General features: G+C 38.4%; 1 protein-coding gene across 1 annotated transcript in view; it reads right to left on the bottom strand.

The window, feature by feature from the left end:
* The window catches only part of P3H2 (prolyl 3-hydroxylase 2), a gene marked incomplete at both ends in the record, with an annotated part of 162,370 nt that overhangs the window by 17,630 nt on the left and 125,975 nt on the right, over positions 1–18,765 (bottom strand). The window contains 6 exons of the mRNA XM_080695632.1: positions 5,839–5,933; positions 7,823–7,863; positions 9,469–9,558; positions 9,850–9,992; positions 12,711–12,842; positions 18,289–18,478. Of these exons, the coding sequence (XP_080551758.1) occupies positions 5,839–5,933; positions 7,823–7,863; positions 9,469–9,558; positions 9,850–9,992; positions 12,711–12,842; positions 18,289–18,478 (691 nt within the window). The remainder of the gene's footprint in view (positions 1–5,838; positions 5,934–7,822; positions 7,864–9,468; positions 9,559–9,849; positions 9,993–12,710; positions 12,843–18,288; positions 18,479–18,765) is intronic.

Below are 18,765 nucleotides of genomic sequence, written 5' to 3'. Positions count from 1 at the left end.
TTCTTGGTATATAGTAACACATTCAACCACAACTTTTCCCTACTGAAACTGCTTTAAAATCTTAATATATACACATGAGGAAGTTTGAGCTGTATCTGGTTCCAGTACACTATTTGTAAGTGTTTATACTTTACTTGTTGTTAGTCTTCAACCTTGAATAAGTCAACCTGGTGCCAGAGTGACTATAACTGCACCTTTGCCCATGGAGACATAAAATCTCATGGCAATACTTTGCCAGAAATTGGTTGGTCATTCAGATGTCCCACTCATTGCCTCCCTTAATTTTTAAAATTGTTACCAAAATTTATAAATATAGGATTTCTGAAATTCTAAGAATATATTCACAAACCCCCAGTTTCAGTATCACATCTTTTGGATGAACAGAAAAACATGTTGTTCTGCAATTCGATATTTCTCAAATTTTGTTGTGCTAAAAAGATTTTGGAAATAGTATGTTAAATAAAATTTAAGAAGAGACTTCTAAAAACTTCTAATATGTCATAGGCTTTATGAATTTTCTAAGTGGTATTATATATGCAGCAGCCTTTTTTAGTATTAATTGAACACAATTCCTCCCCTCCTCTCCTTTGCCCTCTCCCTCCCCTCCCCTCCTCTGCCCTCCCCTCCCCTCCTCTCCCTCCTTCTTGCTCCCTTTGCTCCATTCCTTCCCTTTCTTCCTTCCCTTGGCAGAGAGACTCTCAGAGGAACCCCATGATCATGGCCTCCTGGTTTTCATACCCTTGTATATACCGTTTTCCAAAGTGTAGTTGTGATGGGGAACTTGCTTCTAACCAGCAAAACATGGCAAAAATGATGGGATGTCACATCCATCAGTATATTACATAAGATTGTCACATCTCACTGACAGGCTCTATCTACTGCCTTCCCAGCCAGCATGCTTTGATGAAGCAAGGGGCTGTACTGGAGCTTGCCTGGCACGGGATCAGGGCATCCTCTGGTCAGTAACCCAACAGGACCTGAAGAAACCCAGGCAGTGACTCGTTGGAAACTGAATTCTGCCATCTAACTTGGAAGAAGATCTCCCCAGTCAAGCCTCAGAAGAGATCCCAACCCTGGTTGACAACTGGTGAGAGACCCTGGAGAAGCTGATCCAGCCACATTGTCCCTAAAACTCTGACTCACAGACACTGTGAGATAAAGGACAGATGTTGCTATAAATGGCTACCTTTGTGCTAATATTTCCACAACAATAAAACAGAACAGTAGTCTCCCACAGACCACATTAACACAGAACACAGTTTTAAAAAGGTCATTCCTATCCAGGTAGCTGATGAGGATTCACAGTCCAGGTGGGGCAAACCCTACTGCAAATGTTTGAAAGTGAATGGCATACCTATTCTAACTTAGAAGTATAATAGGAAATGATCTTTCAATATGAAAGACAAAATATCTGTAGATAAACTGAGAAGTATTTGCTAATATAAAATTCAAATCAAAATGGAAGATACATTGGGGAATTTTGCAAACTAGATTGATTTGTACTTTGGCAAGTTTTGAGGGCATATTACCTTGATTACGATTAGCTTATTTTCAAAATATGATTTATTAAGATTACTAAACTAGTTAATTTAGAAAAAATTCTATCACTCAATCTCTGTATAAGCATGTGTTACTATCATCATTACCACTATTGCTGAGTTAGTAATCCATGACTGGAATATTACATTACATGCAGACTGAGGCATCGTAATAAGCGTAAGACATAATGGAATAGATTTAAAGGGTGGTTACAGAGATATAGACAATCCTTTTAACCAGATCATAAGTAACACACAAAGACTGAAGAAAGGATATAGCATGGAATCTTAAATACCTAGATGCTAACAAGTCCAGGGCGACTCTGTATTACCAATCTGTCTTTCAAGTAGCTAATGTAATTATCACCAAGTTTTATATGGAAATTTTCCACATATACACTTATGAAAACATCCAATTACCCACTCACTTGCCAAATGGGAAAAGCGCCTTGCTATTCATAAGGCGAGTTGCCCAGGCTGTGGATGACCAGTAGCACACCAGACAGAAGAAAACGGAAAAATTAAAATAAAAATGTTATCCAATAGGTTGTGGTTCCTGTGGCCTGATTTGATGGCTCTTGCCAATTCTTAACCACAGCTCAAAGAGATTTAAACAACTGAATTCTTCTCTCATTCATAAAGTATGTGCCTGGCTCTGACTCTCTGGTAGCAACAAAGAGATCGTCTAAGAAAGGTCTCCTCTGTGCTCGCTGCCTATCGCTGATGGCAAGAAGAATAATTTTCCCATAATCACAATATCATACAAGGCACTGATGGTATGTGCAAACTAACAAGCCCCTATATGATTACACCCTCTACAATTTACAAAGACATTTACAATCTCAAAAATGTTACCATACTTCCTTTATAAGTAAGAATCAGAGGGCCAGAGAGTTTGAGACTCTAGTTTCCAATCAGTGTGCAGTACATCAGAATAAGATATTCCCACAAACTAAGCCTCGAGATTCCAGGTTCAATGCTATTTCCCCTAAACCCAGAAGACAGACACCAAGGTCATCATGGAACAATAACTTTGGAAAACTGCTGGTTGAAAGGAGAAAGAACAAGTGGCTGAAATGTTTTTAGTAAGTTACCTTGTATGTTGTATGGACTAGTCACATTAAGACGTAGCCATGGGTGACCCTCATCTTAATGCTCAGGAGCCATCCAGGATGAATAAATACTACTAAATACTATCAGGTAATCTGTAGAGATGACAAGATGACAATCTCTTTGTGGAAGATGAGGAAAGCTGGAATATACTCCATTTTGTACCAGTACCTGGTGTTTTGTATCCTAGGTACCTGTTTATCTGGTTGTTCATCTGTCCCCTTTATGATGTCCTTTATAATAAACTTGTAAAAGTGTTTCCCTGAATTCTGTGAACTGCTCTAGCAACTCGTCAAATTCAAAGAGAAAATCATGAGAGGCCCCATTTGTAGCTGGTCATTAGGAAAGCCAGTCAGAAACATAGGAGACAACTTATTACTGCCATTGGTATCTACTGCCATTGGTATCTGCACTGGGGGTACTCTTGATGGGGGGGCTGAACCCTCAACCTGTAGGACCTGAATATCTAAGTGGAAATAAGTTAAATAAGTTAAATTCTAGGACACCAAGCTGGTACACACTAGAGAACTACTTGGCATGTAGGGGAAAAGCTCTAAATATCTGGTCACAGATGTGTTTTTTAACAAGTGTGAGAGCAGAGTAGGTAAAATGATTGTTGTTTTTTGGGGTTTGTTTGTTTTTGTTGTTGTTTCCTCTTCATACCACTAAATTCCCAGAGAACATCCTGAGATTCATTCTCTACTTCAACCAAAAAAAAAAAAAAACCTGAAAAAATGGTAGATGTTGGTAATCCAATCACTCAATCATCACAAATAGTTACTAAATTCTATTCTTCTCATTAATCTTCCTAGATAGTTGCTGGACATCAAATTCCCTGGGAGTAAAAAAAAAAATCTTTGAATTTGGCAACTGCCCTCAAGTTTCCCAGACATTCACAGCAAAGTAATGGCCTATTGGCACATACTTCCTGGGTGATTTCTCAGCTGAAAAAGCAACATGAACTCTGGCTGACCATGAAGCTCTTTGGCAGTTGTGAAACAGCCTGGGCCTGGTGGCTACAAACTGAGGTCTAGGTCAAATAAGATGAGCATATTGTCCTGTTTACTGCTTCAAACTGACTTGGAAACTATGGAGGACAGGGCTGGGAAATGTAATAGCTGGAGAGAGCCAGAAGTTTTCAAATCAGCTGGAGCAACGCGCTGACAAGGGCTCTTGGGGAAAGAAGTACTGTCCTCCTCCGTGTAGATTTTTTGTGTGGTACTAGGGATTGAACCCAGGAGCATTTTTACCTCTGAGCTACATCATCAGGCCTATTTTATTGCTTATTTTGAAACAGAGTTGCTAAGTTCCTGAGAAACCTCACTGGGTTGTTAAGAAGATCTTCAGTTCTTCTAAAATCTGAGATCTTTAGTCTCTCAAATACTGGGATTACAGGTATGAACTAGTGTGCCTGGATCAGTGCAGATTTTGGAGGCCTCTACTTATCTTACAGTTATAGTCAACCCCATATTTCTATGGTTCTGTATCTATAGGTTCAACCAAACTTGGATTAAAAATAGTTGGGAAAAAATTGTGTGCATACTGAGAGTGACAGCCTTTTTCTGTCATTATTTCCTAAATATCTTTATGACTATTTACATAGCATTTTCATTGTATTAGATATTATAACTAATGAACAGATGATTTAAGTATATAGGAGGCAATGTAAAAGTTATATGCAAATACCATATCATTTTATATAAGAAACTTAAATATCTTCAGGTTTTGTATATTTGGGATGGGGGGGGGTCCTGAAACCAATCTTGTGTAGATATTTAGGGACAAAAATATTTAATCAGTAGGGGTTATTCTTTGAGTATAGTCATTTCTAATGTTCAGGCAGCAGGTGAAGAAGAAAAATGGGATTCAGGTATCGAAGTCTAGGTCCCAATGCATGTCCAACATGTTATCAGTTGTGAGGCTTTAGAGAAGTTGAAAGAATCTCTCACATGAGAAACTGGCTAGTATTAAAAATAAATGACCTAAGCTGGGCGTGGTGGTGCACACTTGTAATCCCTGCACTGGGAAGGCGGAGACAGGAGGATCGCGCAGGTTCGAAGCCAGCTGTGCAGGTTCGAAGCCAGCTGTGCAGGTTCGAAGCCAGCCACGCTGGCTTAAGAGACCCTGTTTCCAAAAATAAAAAAAAGTATAAAATAATTCTGGGAGTGTAGCCCGGAGATAGAAGGGCTTCCAGGAACCCCAGTACCACCAAAAAAAAAAAATGGCCTATACATTTTCTTGAAAATTAAAACATATATAAAAATAGTAATAACTGTTAAGAATTAGTATTGCTATTTCTATTATTATTGCTGATAGCTATTATTACCACAATGTTTTTCTCTATTTAAAAACTACTTGGTAACTCTCCATCTGGAGTTGCACTCATTCTGACCTTACAAAATTAGTAAGGCAGCCGGGTGTGGTGGCACACGCTTGTAATCCCCGTGCTTGGGAGGCAGAGACAGGAGGATTGCGCAGGTTCGAAGCCAGCCGCGCTGGCTTAAGAGACCCTGTTTCCAAATAAAAAAATATAAAAAATTGGTCTGGGAGTGTAGCTCGGAGGTAGAAGGACTTCCAGGAACCCCAGTATCACACACAAAAAAAAAACATATATATAGTAAGGCACATAATTTTCTGCTGTTTCTATTTCTGAGTCTTTGCTTCATCAGTTTTACCAACTAGAATGGCTTCCTCCACATCCCTGGCAATTCAATTTAAAGTCTACTTTTAGGCTGGGAATGCAGCTCAACAATAAAGTTCTTGCCTTACATGCTCAAGGCACTGCCAAAAAAAAAAAAAAAAATTGTTTTTGTAGGTCTGAAGATGGATTTTTACAACTTTCAGACATTTTTTTTGTTTGTTTTTGGTGGTGGTACTGGGGTTCCTGGAAGCCCTTCTACCTCTGGGCTACACTCCCAGACCTATTTTTACCTTTTTATTTGGAAACAGGGTCTCTTAAACCAGCACAGCTGGCTTTGAACCTGCACGATCCTCCTGTTTCTGCCTCCCAAGCGCGGGGATTACAATCATGTGCCACCTCGCCCGGCCTCAACTTTCAGACTTTTATGAACTATAGTAGCTTAGTCCTACTTCTAACTTTCAAAAAATGTGAGTTCTGTCTTGAGCCAGGTAAGAACTGGTCACACCAACCCTTCTCTTCCTCTCCTTGTAAGAGTGTGCAGGTACTTACCCTCTCTTAGGTCTCGCTCTATCTTGGGTGCTGACTTTTTCCCCATTGACAATCCATGAACTTCTGCCTCCTCCACATTCACTCCTGAAGGGACCCTGTTCGTTCAAAAAATTCAAAATTGTAATTTCCCACTGAATAAAGATGTTTAAAGACAAAGGACACTATTCCATGAAGTCTATGATTCTTTACTGCATGTCTCTATCCTATACAAACCCACCTGCCTCTAAAAATCAAATTAAATGTCCCTGTTTTCATGTGGTGTGTTTCTATTTCCTCAATGAGAATGCCCCATTTCACTCCAGTAAATCATCTTGGCAATTTTGATTAACATTCATTGTATTTATGACCTAAACTCTTTCCATTACAGTTACAAAAATGCAGGGAAAAATTATCATGCTCAGAGTATTGTATTGTGCAGTGAACACAGAATATATAGCTGAATAATAGTTACACTGAAATAAATTGTATCCTAATGGAGTAGTAGTTCTTGACTACTCAGAGAAAGAAGACTCATGTGTGTGTCATCCTTTGCAAACACACAAGTGAGAGTAAGCTGTCCTTTCAATAAACAGAAACTGGACGAATCCAAATGTGCACACACATTCTTAGATTTCTTGCAATGATCTTATAGCATGCAAAGGTTGAGTTATTGGAAACCAGTGAGAGATTTCAAGATTCTAAGTCAGATTTGTACCTGCCCATCCCTTGATGTGAAACTCTAAACAAATCCTTTCCCTTGACCAGTTTTCCAATTTGAAAATGGACAGACTGGACCATATAATCTCATACATGTAATTCAAACATGGTATGAATTTGAGTTGTAGTCATACATCTGAATACATCTTAAATGGTAGAGGCATACATAAATAAGAAACATACTTAGTAACAACTAGATAAATTATGCACACATCACTTTTCAAATGAGTTATCTTCATTTCTAATTGAGTTAGTGACATTTAGTATTTTAGCTTGCACAGAAACTTTCTGATCTTCTTGATTTCAAATAAATATAGGAATTTGCCATCAACAAGAAAATTTCATAGATTTTTCTATTAATAAATAAAAAATAATCAGATCTGAAATCACAACATGTTAGCACTCAAATATCACCAGATTCCAAGTCAGGCATGATGGTGTATGCTTGTAAATCCATTACTTGGGAGGCTGACACAGGAGGATTGGTGGTTTGCTGTCAGCCTCAGCTACTTACTAAGGCCCTCCACAACCCTGTTTAAAAATAGAGAATATAAAAAAGTATAGGGCTGGGGATATAGCTTGGAGGTAGAAAGCCCCTGGGTTCAATCTCCCGTACTGGAAAAAAAACAAAAACAAAAACAAAAAAAACACCAGATTCAGATTCAACTTCTTCTTTTAAGGGGAAAAAAAAAAAAAAAAAAAAAAAAAAAAAAAAAAACCCAAAACATGAGATCCAGAGGGAAAGGTAACTACATAAAGTCAAGCAAAAAGATTTGAAAGAGCTGGTTGTCAGGACACAGAGCTCTTACTTTGCTGCTCAAAAGATATTAGCCAGTCACAGAAAGTGAAGTCATATGTTTTCTCTTATATGCAGAAGCTCGGGAGTAATCAGAAAACGAGAGGATTCAGTTAGTGGAGGAGAACCTTAGTGGAGCCAGGGAGAGGGTCTGGGAGGGGGATCAATGAAGGAATCACTCCCCGTGATGTTATGTACATATGTGAGAATGTCAATGACAATCTCAATACCCTGTATGGGGAAGGAGGTGTGGGGAGGGAGCCACGGAAAGGCCACCAAGTGCTACACTCATGTCACCATCGCTGTGAACTACATTATTCTGTGAACTATGCTACCCCAAAATAAGTATATAAAATTATTTAAAAATATAAAACCTCTTAATTATATCTTTTTGCCAATTTCTCAGAGATAAGTTCCTTATGATGTGTTCTGACTCAAGGCATTTCTTCTCATTATAAAGAAACAGCTTATGCTCTGAATGGGAGGACTCACCGATTCTCATCCTGTCGTCCTCCATATCTGATCCAATAATTCTGTTTTCAGTTGAGAAAAAAAAATGTAAATTTGTTACTATAACATCATCTAAAGAAATAAAATTTAAAAATACAGTTTGAAAGATCTAAAGTACTAGGAAACTTGCGTATTACAATCCAATATGTTTTTATTTAAAAGTTAACAGAAAGGAAGGCTCAGGTTGATGTTGTTTTGGCAAAAAAATAGTAAGTTATATTAGAAATATTACCTTAAATTAATCAACTTTTTTAAATGTGCCAAATAAAACATGGTGTAACTAATAAAAACTTTTAAATGTTGCAAACAAAATATACAAGTAATAAGTGGGGTGTGGTGGCAGATGCTTATAATCCCAGCATTTGGGAGGCTGAGACAGGAGAATTGCAGTTCAAGGACAGCCTAGCTAATACTTAGTGAGGCCCTCTGCAACTCAGTGAGACCCTGTTTCAAAATGAAGAATAAAAAATAAGGTTGGGGGTGTAGCTCGGAGGTAGAATGCCCCTGGGTATCAATCAACCCCAGTACCACACACAAAATATATATGTATATATATATATATATATACACATATATATATATAATAATTTCATAAGCATATTAACATGTATGATAAATAAGAAACATATTTAGTAACAACTAGATAAAATAACAAAATCCAGGATAGTTCAAAAGGAATAATACTACGTAAAAAGGATTATTCTTGCTGGTTATCAAAGGAATGCAAGTTAAAACAAGTTATGTTGTACATAATATATGAGTAATACATATGATTTTAAGATACTATTTCTCACTGCTGAGCAGTTTGTGTCAAACTGGTACTCATGCATTGCCAGGAGCAATGAATGTAACAGAAAAAAATTTGTAACCCCAGTATTTAGAGGCTGAAAAGCAGAATCACAGGTTTAAGACCAGCCTCCTTAACTTAGCAAGACTCTCAGCAATCTAGTGAGACCCTGTTTCAAAACAAACAAAAAGGCCAGGCATGGTGGTGCAGGCTTGTAATCCCCGCGTTTGGGAGGCGGAGACAGGATCTTGCAGGTTCAAAGCCAACCACGCTGCCTTAAGAGACCCTGTTTCCAAATAAAAAAATATATAAGATAGGTCTGGGAGTGCAGCCTGGAGGTAGAAGGGCTTCCAGGAACCCAAGTACCACCAAAAAACAACAACAAAACAAACAAAAAGATGTGGGGATATTGTGCAGAGGTACTGGGTTCAATATCCAGTAATACACACACACACACACACACACACACACACACACACACACACTTTTTTTGGAAAAGCAGTTTAAGTTTAATGAACTTTAAAACTTTATATCCTTTGATGGCAAAGTAATCCTATACCTTGGAACTTACTCTAATATTTTAGTTCAGTAGAGAACACATTAGGTATTGTAGAAAAATTTTTTAAAATGCAAATATTCAACAGCAGGGTAATTTATTATATATTTGTGTATTAATTCTAGGTATGTAGCTAAAAAGAATTTTAAAAGTTGCACAAATACAGAAAATATTTATGATATTTTCTATAATAAAAACAGAATGCAAATCTATCTATACCACAGCACTAGTTTTGTAAAATACTAATTCTGCTAAGATCTTTTCCTTTTTCCACATTGTTCTTACCGGTTCAGTGTAGGAAAATCCCAGCCCCTCTGCAGCTGATTTTATCAGTTCAGATTCAAGTTTATGACGTTTCACAAACATTGTCAAATCCTTGAAAAGAAAAAAAACCCAGAAAATTTATATATAGAAAACAGCTAACAGTATGATAAATGTCCAGTGGAAATAGATTTCTTTAGATAATGACTAATGAGCTAACAAACATTCAGAGCTGCAAAAAAAATCCCTATTTCACCAGATTTTCACAGGCTAGTCTATATGAGAAAAATATGCTTCTGGCAGGAATAAAGTCTGAAAGAATTAGGTCCTTTACTAAATTGTTAGGCATCTTTAAGGGGACTGTTCTCCATTTATATCAACTCTCCTCCAGACCACAGTTCTCACCTCTCGGGCTTCGATGGATGCTGGGTCAGTGCTGTCATCCAACAGACCCTCATAGTAATCCACGTTATCTAGGACATCCTCGTCATCCGGGTGGAACAGAAGGTAGGCCTTGGCACACTCCAAGGCCTTCACATATTCACCAACTGAAAAGCCAAGGACTTGAGCATTAAAGTCAGCCTAGGTCTGCCTGGAGGGTTGGAAGGAGGGACAACAACAAGTTTCTCTACTTCAGCATTAACTATCAATATAAGGGAAGACAAACTGAAACTGAGAAAAGGCAGCAGAAATACAGATAAAGGAAGGACTTGATTTCAAAAATTCAAAAGGATTCACCTTTGGTCTGCTATGCTGCTAGTTATTTTACATAAATTAGTGAAAGTCTCTATTGGAATAGGTTTGATAACAACATATTTAATACAAATAGCAGATTATAGGCATTAATTCTAGTTTTTGTACTGTGTCTGAGTTAAGTAAACATCTTGATGATGGCCTTTTCCAGCAATAATCTACCATTCTATATATAATATATGAGTAAGATCAATGATTTTGAAATACTATTTCTCATTGCTTATCAAATTTGTGGTGAACTGCCCCCTTTATAGAAAGTCCTTCATAGAGCTCAGATGGTCTGCAGATGCCCCCCCAGTCCCTCACCATACAACTGCAGCAACCTCAAAAATAGCCACAGACAAAAGGGAACAATTAAGGCTGTTTCAACTATGAACTCTTTGTTAGAAACAACATTTAGCTATTACAACTGGAATATTTAGAAATATTTAACCATTATGAACAGAATTTTGAAGTGCTATAAGTAAAGTTTTCAAATCAATGTTAACATGGGATTTCTTTTAAAGAAATTCCATCCATCCATCCATCCATCCATCCATCCATCCATCCACCCACCCACCCACCCACCTACCTACCTACCTACCTACCTACCTACCTACCTACGTACCTACCTACCTACCTACCCAACTACCTACCTACCTATGTAGCATCTATCTAAACTCAGAAAGAGCTCTGATTTTTGTTTTGTTCTTTTTTTTTTTTTTTTTTTTGCGAGTCTGGTGATGGAACCCAGGGGCATTCAACCTCCGAGATACACCCCCTGCCCTATTTTTTATTATTTATTTTGAAACCAGGTCTCACTGAGTTGCAGAGGGCCTCGCTAAGTAGCTGAGACTGCCCGCTAACCGCGATCTTCCGGTCTCAGCCCCCTGCATGCTGGGATTATAAGCGTGTGCCATCACGCCCGGCTAGAGCTCTGATTTATTTATTTATTTATATATATTTTTGGTGGTACTGGGGTGGAACCCAGAGGCTTTCTACCTCCGGGCTATACTCCCAGACCTTTTTTTATATTTTATTTGGAAACAGGGTCTCACTAAGTTGCTGAGAGCCTCACTAAGTAGCTGAGGCTGGCTTCGAACCCATGCGATCCTCCTGTCTCAGCCTCCCAAGCGCTGGAATTACAAGCGTGTGCCACCACGCCCGGCTAGGGCTCTGATTTTTACCAAGAATAATAACAAGCAATTCTCTCAACTACTTTGCATTCATGTTCAGGACTTGAGCATGTGATTTATTATTTGCCATCAGCTCCAGGACACTGAGTAATGTTTAATGTTTTGCTTTTAGAAAGGAGAGTATTGCCAAAGTAAATTAGAATGTTGGTTTGGGCTTTTCTTATTATTATTATTATTTTAAAAAGGAGATAGCTTCTTTAATAATGATCTCTGTATAGACACTGATGCTGTAGATGGTACAAAGTGTTGAGAAGAACAATGAACCAGGAACCATGATGTGCCACTCAGCCAAGTACTGCAAACAAGTCAGCTTTCTCCAAAATGAGGATATTAAAAAACACGACTGACGTCTAAGACCAATTTCAGCAATCTGAATTCTTTTAATTGCTTTTAGGTATACAAAAGAAGGTTCTAAACTAAAATTATATTCAGTATCAATTTTCACCAAATGAATTGGGGAATATCTAAAAATTTGATAATAAATTCTGAAAACCAAGCAATGTAAAATATAGTCCATAGGGAGGAAAACTGGGCAACATCTATCAAAAGTACAAATGAATAAATCATTTGATATAGCAATTGTACTTCTAGATAGTATCCACCGGATATTTGTGTACAAATGGGCAATGACATATGTAAAATGTTATTCACTTGAAAGTTCATTGTTACAGCAAAATATTACTAACAATACCACTTCCCATCAATAAACCATATAGGAAAATATAGTTCATTGATATGTAGATGTCAAGAAAAGTTGGATGAGGAGTATCTCTACATACAGATATCATTAGGTTGAGTCATATAAAATTGCCCAGATTCAACAATTTGACTAAGAAAATGATAACACTGCTAAAAACCCTGACATGTATCAAGTGAAGAAACATTGGAAGAAATACTGTAACTACTCTGTTGCCTTTTGAGCCCATTCCTGTGAGTGTGTGTATTTGTTATTTATGTGTAAATTTTGGAAGCTTAAATAAGAAACTAGGTAGAAACTGGGTTGTGGAAACAGGGAAGAGAGGTCGGACTTTATTTGATTTTTAAGCCATGTGAATGTTAAAATTAAGTTGGAAAAATTAGGTTTAGAAATCCTACAGTGTCAGGCTCCTTTAATTTTCAGGAAAATACTGCAGTATTGAATCTGCACACTGTCCACTCGTGATGTTGCCTTCTGCGTTTTTTGGTCCTCAGATGCAGTGATGTGAGATGAGAGGGAAATCGTGTGAGCCTCTACTGCTCTGTGAAAGCGGAGGACAGAGTTGTGACAAAGTGGGGCTGCAATGGTGGAAACATCCCCTCCCCCCAAAAAAAAAACTTCACGGATGATCCACGCTTTACCTCGGTAGTAGGCGAACTGTAGGTAGTCATAATGCAGAGGAAGAAAGTTCTCGATGGGTGAGAGGCGGCCAGGGCGGGTGGCAAGTTCCCTCACACACTCGTGCTGACAGACCAGCACCTGCACGTAGTGATCTGAAAGAAAGAGCCAAGGTAGGCGCTGTCAGGGGACAGACGGCCATCCTGTCACAGGAGCAGTTCTCCAGGGTCCCTACTGCCCCATACTGGGAACGAGCTCATTCTCCTTGTCACTTTGGGACTGCAAAGCCTCTCACCAAGACAGTGAACGGCTACCATCTCCTCTCCACTGTGAGAATGCCCCTCCCAGGCCTCCAGCTCATGGCCCTCTCTCTACACTGCACTCTTCCCTCCCTATATACCCTCTATTATAACCATCATGAAAGTGACAGGAATCATTTCCTCCCACTCACACCCAGATTAGAGTAGCCTTCCTTATTTAATGGCTTTGGAGCGCTCTTCTTTGGCTACTTTAGAGGGCCTGAAATGTTCCAGAATCAATATTGGAAATTCTAGTAATGTACAGGAATCATTCAGAGAATGACTGTCATGGGTTTAAAATTCAGGCAGACAAGTTAAACAAAAGTAATTTTTTTTTCTTGTTAATATTTTAAAACTAAATTTTCTTAATAGAGAAACAAAAACATTATTTCTTGACATCACTGATCAAAGCCCTATTATACCCAATTACAAATTAGTCCATCTCCTGGAAATTGCATATTCTAAAAGTAGAGATGTTGTTTATTCTTTCTCTTCTTTTTTTTGTGAAACTGGAGATTGAACTCAGGGGCATTCTACCTCTGAGCTATAATCCAGCCCTTTTTATTTTGAAACAAGGTCTTTCTAAATTTCTTAGCGGCTGAGTCTGGCCTAAAAGTTGCAAACTTTCCAAGTACTGAGATTACAGGTAAGCACCACCACACCTAGTTCATTGCTTATTCTTTATCAGGGACTGGTAAAGTCTGAGAAAGGATGAAAGCAAAGGAATTTGAAAAACCTTCCTCCTCTTAGTTCTTTTTTTTTTTTTTTTTTGGTGGTACTGGGGTTCCTGGAAGCCCTTCTACCTCCAGGCTACACTCCCAGACCTATTTTTTATATTTTTATTTGGAAACAGGGTCTCTTAAGCCAGCGTGGCTGGCTTCGAACCTGTGTGATCCTCCTGTCTCCGCCTCCCAAGCGCGGGGATTACAAGCATGCGCCACCACACCCAGCTTCCTCCTCTTAGTTCTAGCTCCCTCTTCTAGCCCCCCCCCCCTTCTTCTCCCTTGCCAACATGGCAAGCATCCTGAAATACAGGGGTTTTCTTGCCCCTTTGGCTCTAGGCTCTATCTCATCAAAGCATAAGCTGAGGAAACACACAGCTACTGTCTCAGAGAAGACATCTACTGCATTTTGCCCCAGTTTTGATTTTGACTGTGTAGATAAAGGCAGGATTTTCCAGGAAGAGAATGGTTCATTCACGCCTGTGCCAAGGAGCTTCCCTGGAGAAGGATGACAGCATCCTTTGACCTCACGGCTGTACAATTTAATTTCCTATGACTGCCTTCTTTCAAGAGGTCTTCTGTTTAGTCAGGGCTCAGCTTGGACCTGGATATCTTGCAGAGGAACCTCATAACACAACAGGAAGGAAATGAGCATTTTTCTAGTGTGGGGGTAAAAGGAGCCAGTTTCACATAACCCGACTAGCTCAATCCTACAAAGTTCAGTTAACAGAGTCACTAATGTCCACTAGCTATTAACTCCAGTTGGGGATGTGAACAGAAAAATGAGTTCCATTTACTTGATTAGCATGTTAGGAAAACACAGCTAGCTGTGTTATTTCCTAAAAAACAAAAAACAAAAAACAACAACAAAAAAACCCTCAACTGTTTTCTCTTACTTAACTATTTGCATTCCTCTTTATCTTCTGATAACTTTTTTCCCCCAGTACTGAGGATGTAACCAGGGGCATTCTACCTCTAAACTCCACCCCCAGCCCTATTGTTTTTGAGGTACTGGGTATTGAACCCAGAGGCTTTCTACCTTCGAGTACACTCCTAGCCCTAATTTTATTCTTTATTTTGAAACAGGTTCTCACTAAGTTGCAGAGGGCTTCACTAAATACTTGAAACTGGCTGCAAACCAACGATCCTCCTCTCTTATTTTTTATTTTTTATTGGTGCACTGTAGTCATACATCTTAATGGGACAAAAGATGGTGGAGATATGCAGGCACACATCACCCAATTAGCCCTTACCCAATTCCTGCCCCATTCCCTCCTTCCCATGCTTGGCTTAGTGATTGACTTTGATATGTTTGTTTAAGTACATCATGTGCTTTAGAGAGTTTCCCTCTTTCCCCCTTCCTGTCCCCTAATTTAGGTTGCCTTATATGTCATCTATTGAATCTCCTTCTTCATATAGAGTTCCTCCTGTTACCTATTTCTTCTGATACACATTTCTTCTCATTTCACAGGACAAGCAAAAGGGAAAGATGGAAGAAACACCTGCCAAGAACCCAAAGTATTTCTCAAAGCAAAATATAAGTAGCAGTAAAATAGAGAGGATTAGATGAAAGAAGGAAATAGCATAGTGAAAATATTTTTCAAAGCAAGATAGAAGAAGCAGCAAAGTGACAAAATGGCGTCCTCTGAGGCTTCGGCAGGCAGAGCTTGTAATAAGTCACTGGATTCAGAAGCCACTGGAGTTTTCTCTAACTTTTAAAGTCTTTTCTATCTCTAAGATTCAAATTTTATAGCTTTCTAATATAGTCTGTATCTTAAGTGACAATTTCAAGCCAGATTAAGACTTTACATAGTAAGAGTTGCTCTATTCCTTTTCATTCATTGTTTTTTTTTTCCTGCTTCCTATCTTGAGTGCCACTGTGCAATTGTTCTGAATAAGTTTGAGATGCAAGACACCCGTATGGAAATACTTTTACAAGTGTCCTTCCCATAATGAACTGGATCTGCTTCAAAAGCCCAGGAAGACTTACATAGCTCTGCAATTGGCAGTATTTGGTCTGGACTTCAGAAACTGACTTTTTCTTTAATTAGTTTCTCTGTTGTAATTTGTGATGGTGCGGTGGTAGTTGTGTTAAGAGTTAAAGAACTTCTGGGTGTGGTGTTGTACATCTGTAATCCCACTACTTGTGAGGCTGAGACAGGAGGATCATCGGTTCCAGACTGGCCTCAACAACATAGTAAGACTATCAGCAACCAAGTGAGACTCTATTTTAAAACAAAAAATTAAAAAGGGCTGGAGTGGTAGCTTGGAAGTAGGATGCTCCTGGGTTTACTCCCCAGTACAAAAAAAAAAAAAAAAAAAAAAAAGAATTAAAAAGCCCAAGTTAGATGACCTCTATTCTTTCTAGCAGCCAATAAGCAATAAGCTTTGCTGGTGACTATAACCAAATCACTAATCTGTGGAAAATCTGTCAGTGAATTTCCTAAACCAGATCTAGGATATCTGCCAAAGCTGTCCCAGGTACATCCGCAAAGGCGGATGTAGGGGTGGATGTGGGTGTGGAAGCCTGGACATGGTCCCACAATACTATAGCACTATAATAAACTAAACTAGTAAAAAAAAAAAAAAGCCTGCCCCTTCCTCCTCCAAAATTAAGTTTAGAGAAATTCATATCAATTAAAATTAAAATCACACATAAAGTTGACATTTAAATGGGCAATGATCACAAAATTGTAGATAAATGGATCTGCCAAAGGTCCAAGGAAGCAAACTTTGGGGAAAAATCCTCAATAATTCATATATGTGTACTGATTTGGGGTAATAGGGCACATCATAATTCATCACTTTATGTAATGATTTTAAGTCCACTAAATATATTGATTCTAGTCTATAGTTTGATAGTTGTTCCCTAATTATCCCTTTTAAAACCTTAAGAACTTATTGCCTAAATGTTCACAAGCATGGAGTATAATTAACACTTTAAATCTCCACAGTAAGACTGGTTTATATGTCATCCTCATTCATGCATTCACCCACACATTCATTTAACCAGGATTTACTAAGCTAAGCACCTGCTATTTGCCAGTCATTGTACTTAGGCACTAAGGACTGATCACAGAATGAGTTAGGACTTGAGTCAAGTGATACAGGGATATTCTGAGGTCTCCAGTGAAAATGAGCTGGGCGTGGTGGCTCACACTTTTAATCCCAGCATTCGGGAGGCTGAGACAGGAGGAGGATCATGGTTCCAGGAAAGCCTCCACTACTTAGTGAGTCCCTTTGCAATTCAGTAAGACCCTATTTAAAAAAAAAAAAGAGCTGGGGGTGTAGATCAGAGGTAGAATGCCCCTGGGTTCCAACCCCAGTACTGTAAAAAAAAAAAAAAAAAAAAAAAAAGAAAAGGAAAGGAAAGGCATTAAGAGTGCAATACACATGGATCAAAGTGGGTTGGGGAGAGTACAAGATCATGCACATGGAAGTCCAAAGGAAATGTAAGTCACTGGCTTCAGGGGTGTGACAAGTTTAAGTAGGTCAGTGAGTACAGAAGTTTGTGTTTTACTGACTGCTCTGTCTATATTTAGAGCTAGACAGCAACAGGACGCAAGGAATAGGAAGGAAATGGCCTTATGGTATTATCATTAGATATAAAATGTCCACTAAAGAGTTCATTTATTCTTATCCAGGGTTGATATGTTTGAGTCATGAGGGTGGTAAGTTGACCCAGGTGGGTAGACTGTAGCTAGAGAAGGGGGGTTTCTTGAGATGTGGCTTTGGGGGTCATAAATGGTTCCTCCTCCCCTGATACCTCAGTTGCTTCTGGCCTCCATGATATGAGAAGCAAAGCCTTGTGCTCGCACTGTCTCTGCTTCCTGCTTCCATCAGACACTGATGTCCGCGGTCCCCAGCCTAACGTGGACTGAACCCCCAAACCATAATAAATTTTTCTTACTTTAAGTGTTCAGGTCTTTGAATTATAGCTATGAAAATGCTGACTAATGCACGTGGTTTAGTTAAAATATGCTGTTAATTTGAGCTTGAGTGTTAGCAGAAGGGATGGTGAGAAGCAGGAAGTCTTAAACGTTGTTAGGAGGTAGAATCTACCAGAGTTTGGTAAAAAATAAAGTGGAAATAGAAATTGAAGAGGATGTCAAATTGAAAGACTAACTTCCTGGGATTTGGCTCCAATACTAGGTAAGTACTCTTTAAGGAGAAATAACATTGGAAGTTTGGGAATGCAAAATAACTTCAGTAATTTTAATTTGTATAAGTATATGAAATTGAACATTGTTATACTTACATTAGAAGTCCGCATTTAATTGTTAAGCATAAAATTAGAAAAAACAAAAATGTGTTGAAAAGTAACATTTATAGTATTGCCCTACTTTTATGAAAAGGCAATAATAATTGCAAATAAATGGATACTTATCTACAAATGCACTGTAAAGAGTTTTGGAGGACAATCATCAAAAATTTAACTACACAAATTTATCATGGGAAATAGGATGAGATATACAAGTCTTCTATGTTTGAAAATATGTATTTCTATAAAGATGGAATACTTTTACAAAATGAATGCTGTATTTTTGCATTGAGAAAATAAAGGGAAAAATAAATTTTACCTGCAATGGCTTCATAGAGACCTGCTTTATACCGTAGGTAGTCATACTCTTCAAATCTTTGAGGCCCCTCACACAAAGCCCGGCATTCCACATCTTCATTGAAATATTCTCTTAAAGCTTTTTCAAAGTACTTGATAGCTACTGCAAAGTCGTCAGCCTCATAATGTTTAACACCTGCACTATAGCTCTCCTGAAAATAAACAGAAAAATATATGTGTTTTCAAAGAGCAGAATATAGGCAACCCTCAGATCATTTAAGAAGGTGGGTCAGCTGGCTCTTACGCAGCAAAGCAATAAAGGAGGATTGCAAATGGGGACATAAACGGTAGCTTCTGTAGAATAAAATAGTTGTAAATAAGAGTGGATTTACTGAGGAAGTAGATGACTAAAGCATCAATCAATTATCTTCCCAAGCACACATAAAACTGTTTCAAATCCCTCAGCTACTTAGTGAGGCTCTCAGCAACTTAGTGAGAC

Source organism: Muscardinus avellanarius, assembly GCF_963383645.1.
Source record: "Muscardinus avellanarius genome assembly, chromosome: 5".
Classification (NCBI taxonomy): Eukaryota; Metazoa; Chordata; class Mammalia; order Rodentia; family Gliridae; genus Muscardinus; species Muscardinus avellanarius.
This window is presented reverse-complemented; position numbering and strand designations above follow the sequence as displayed.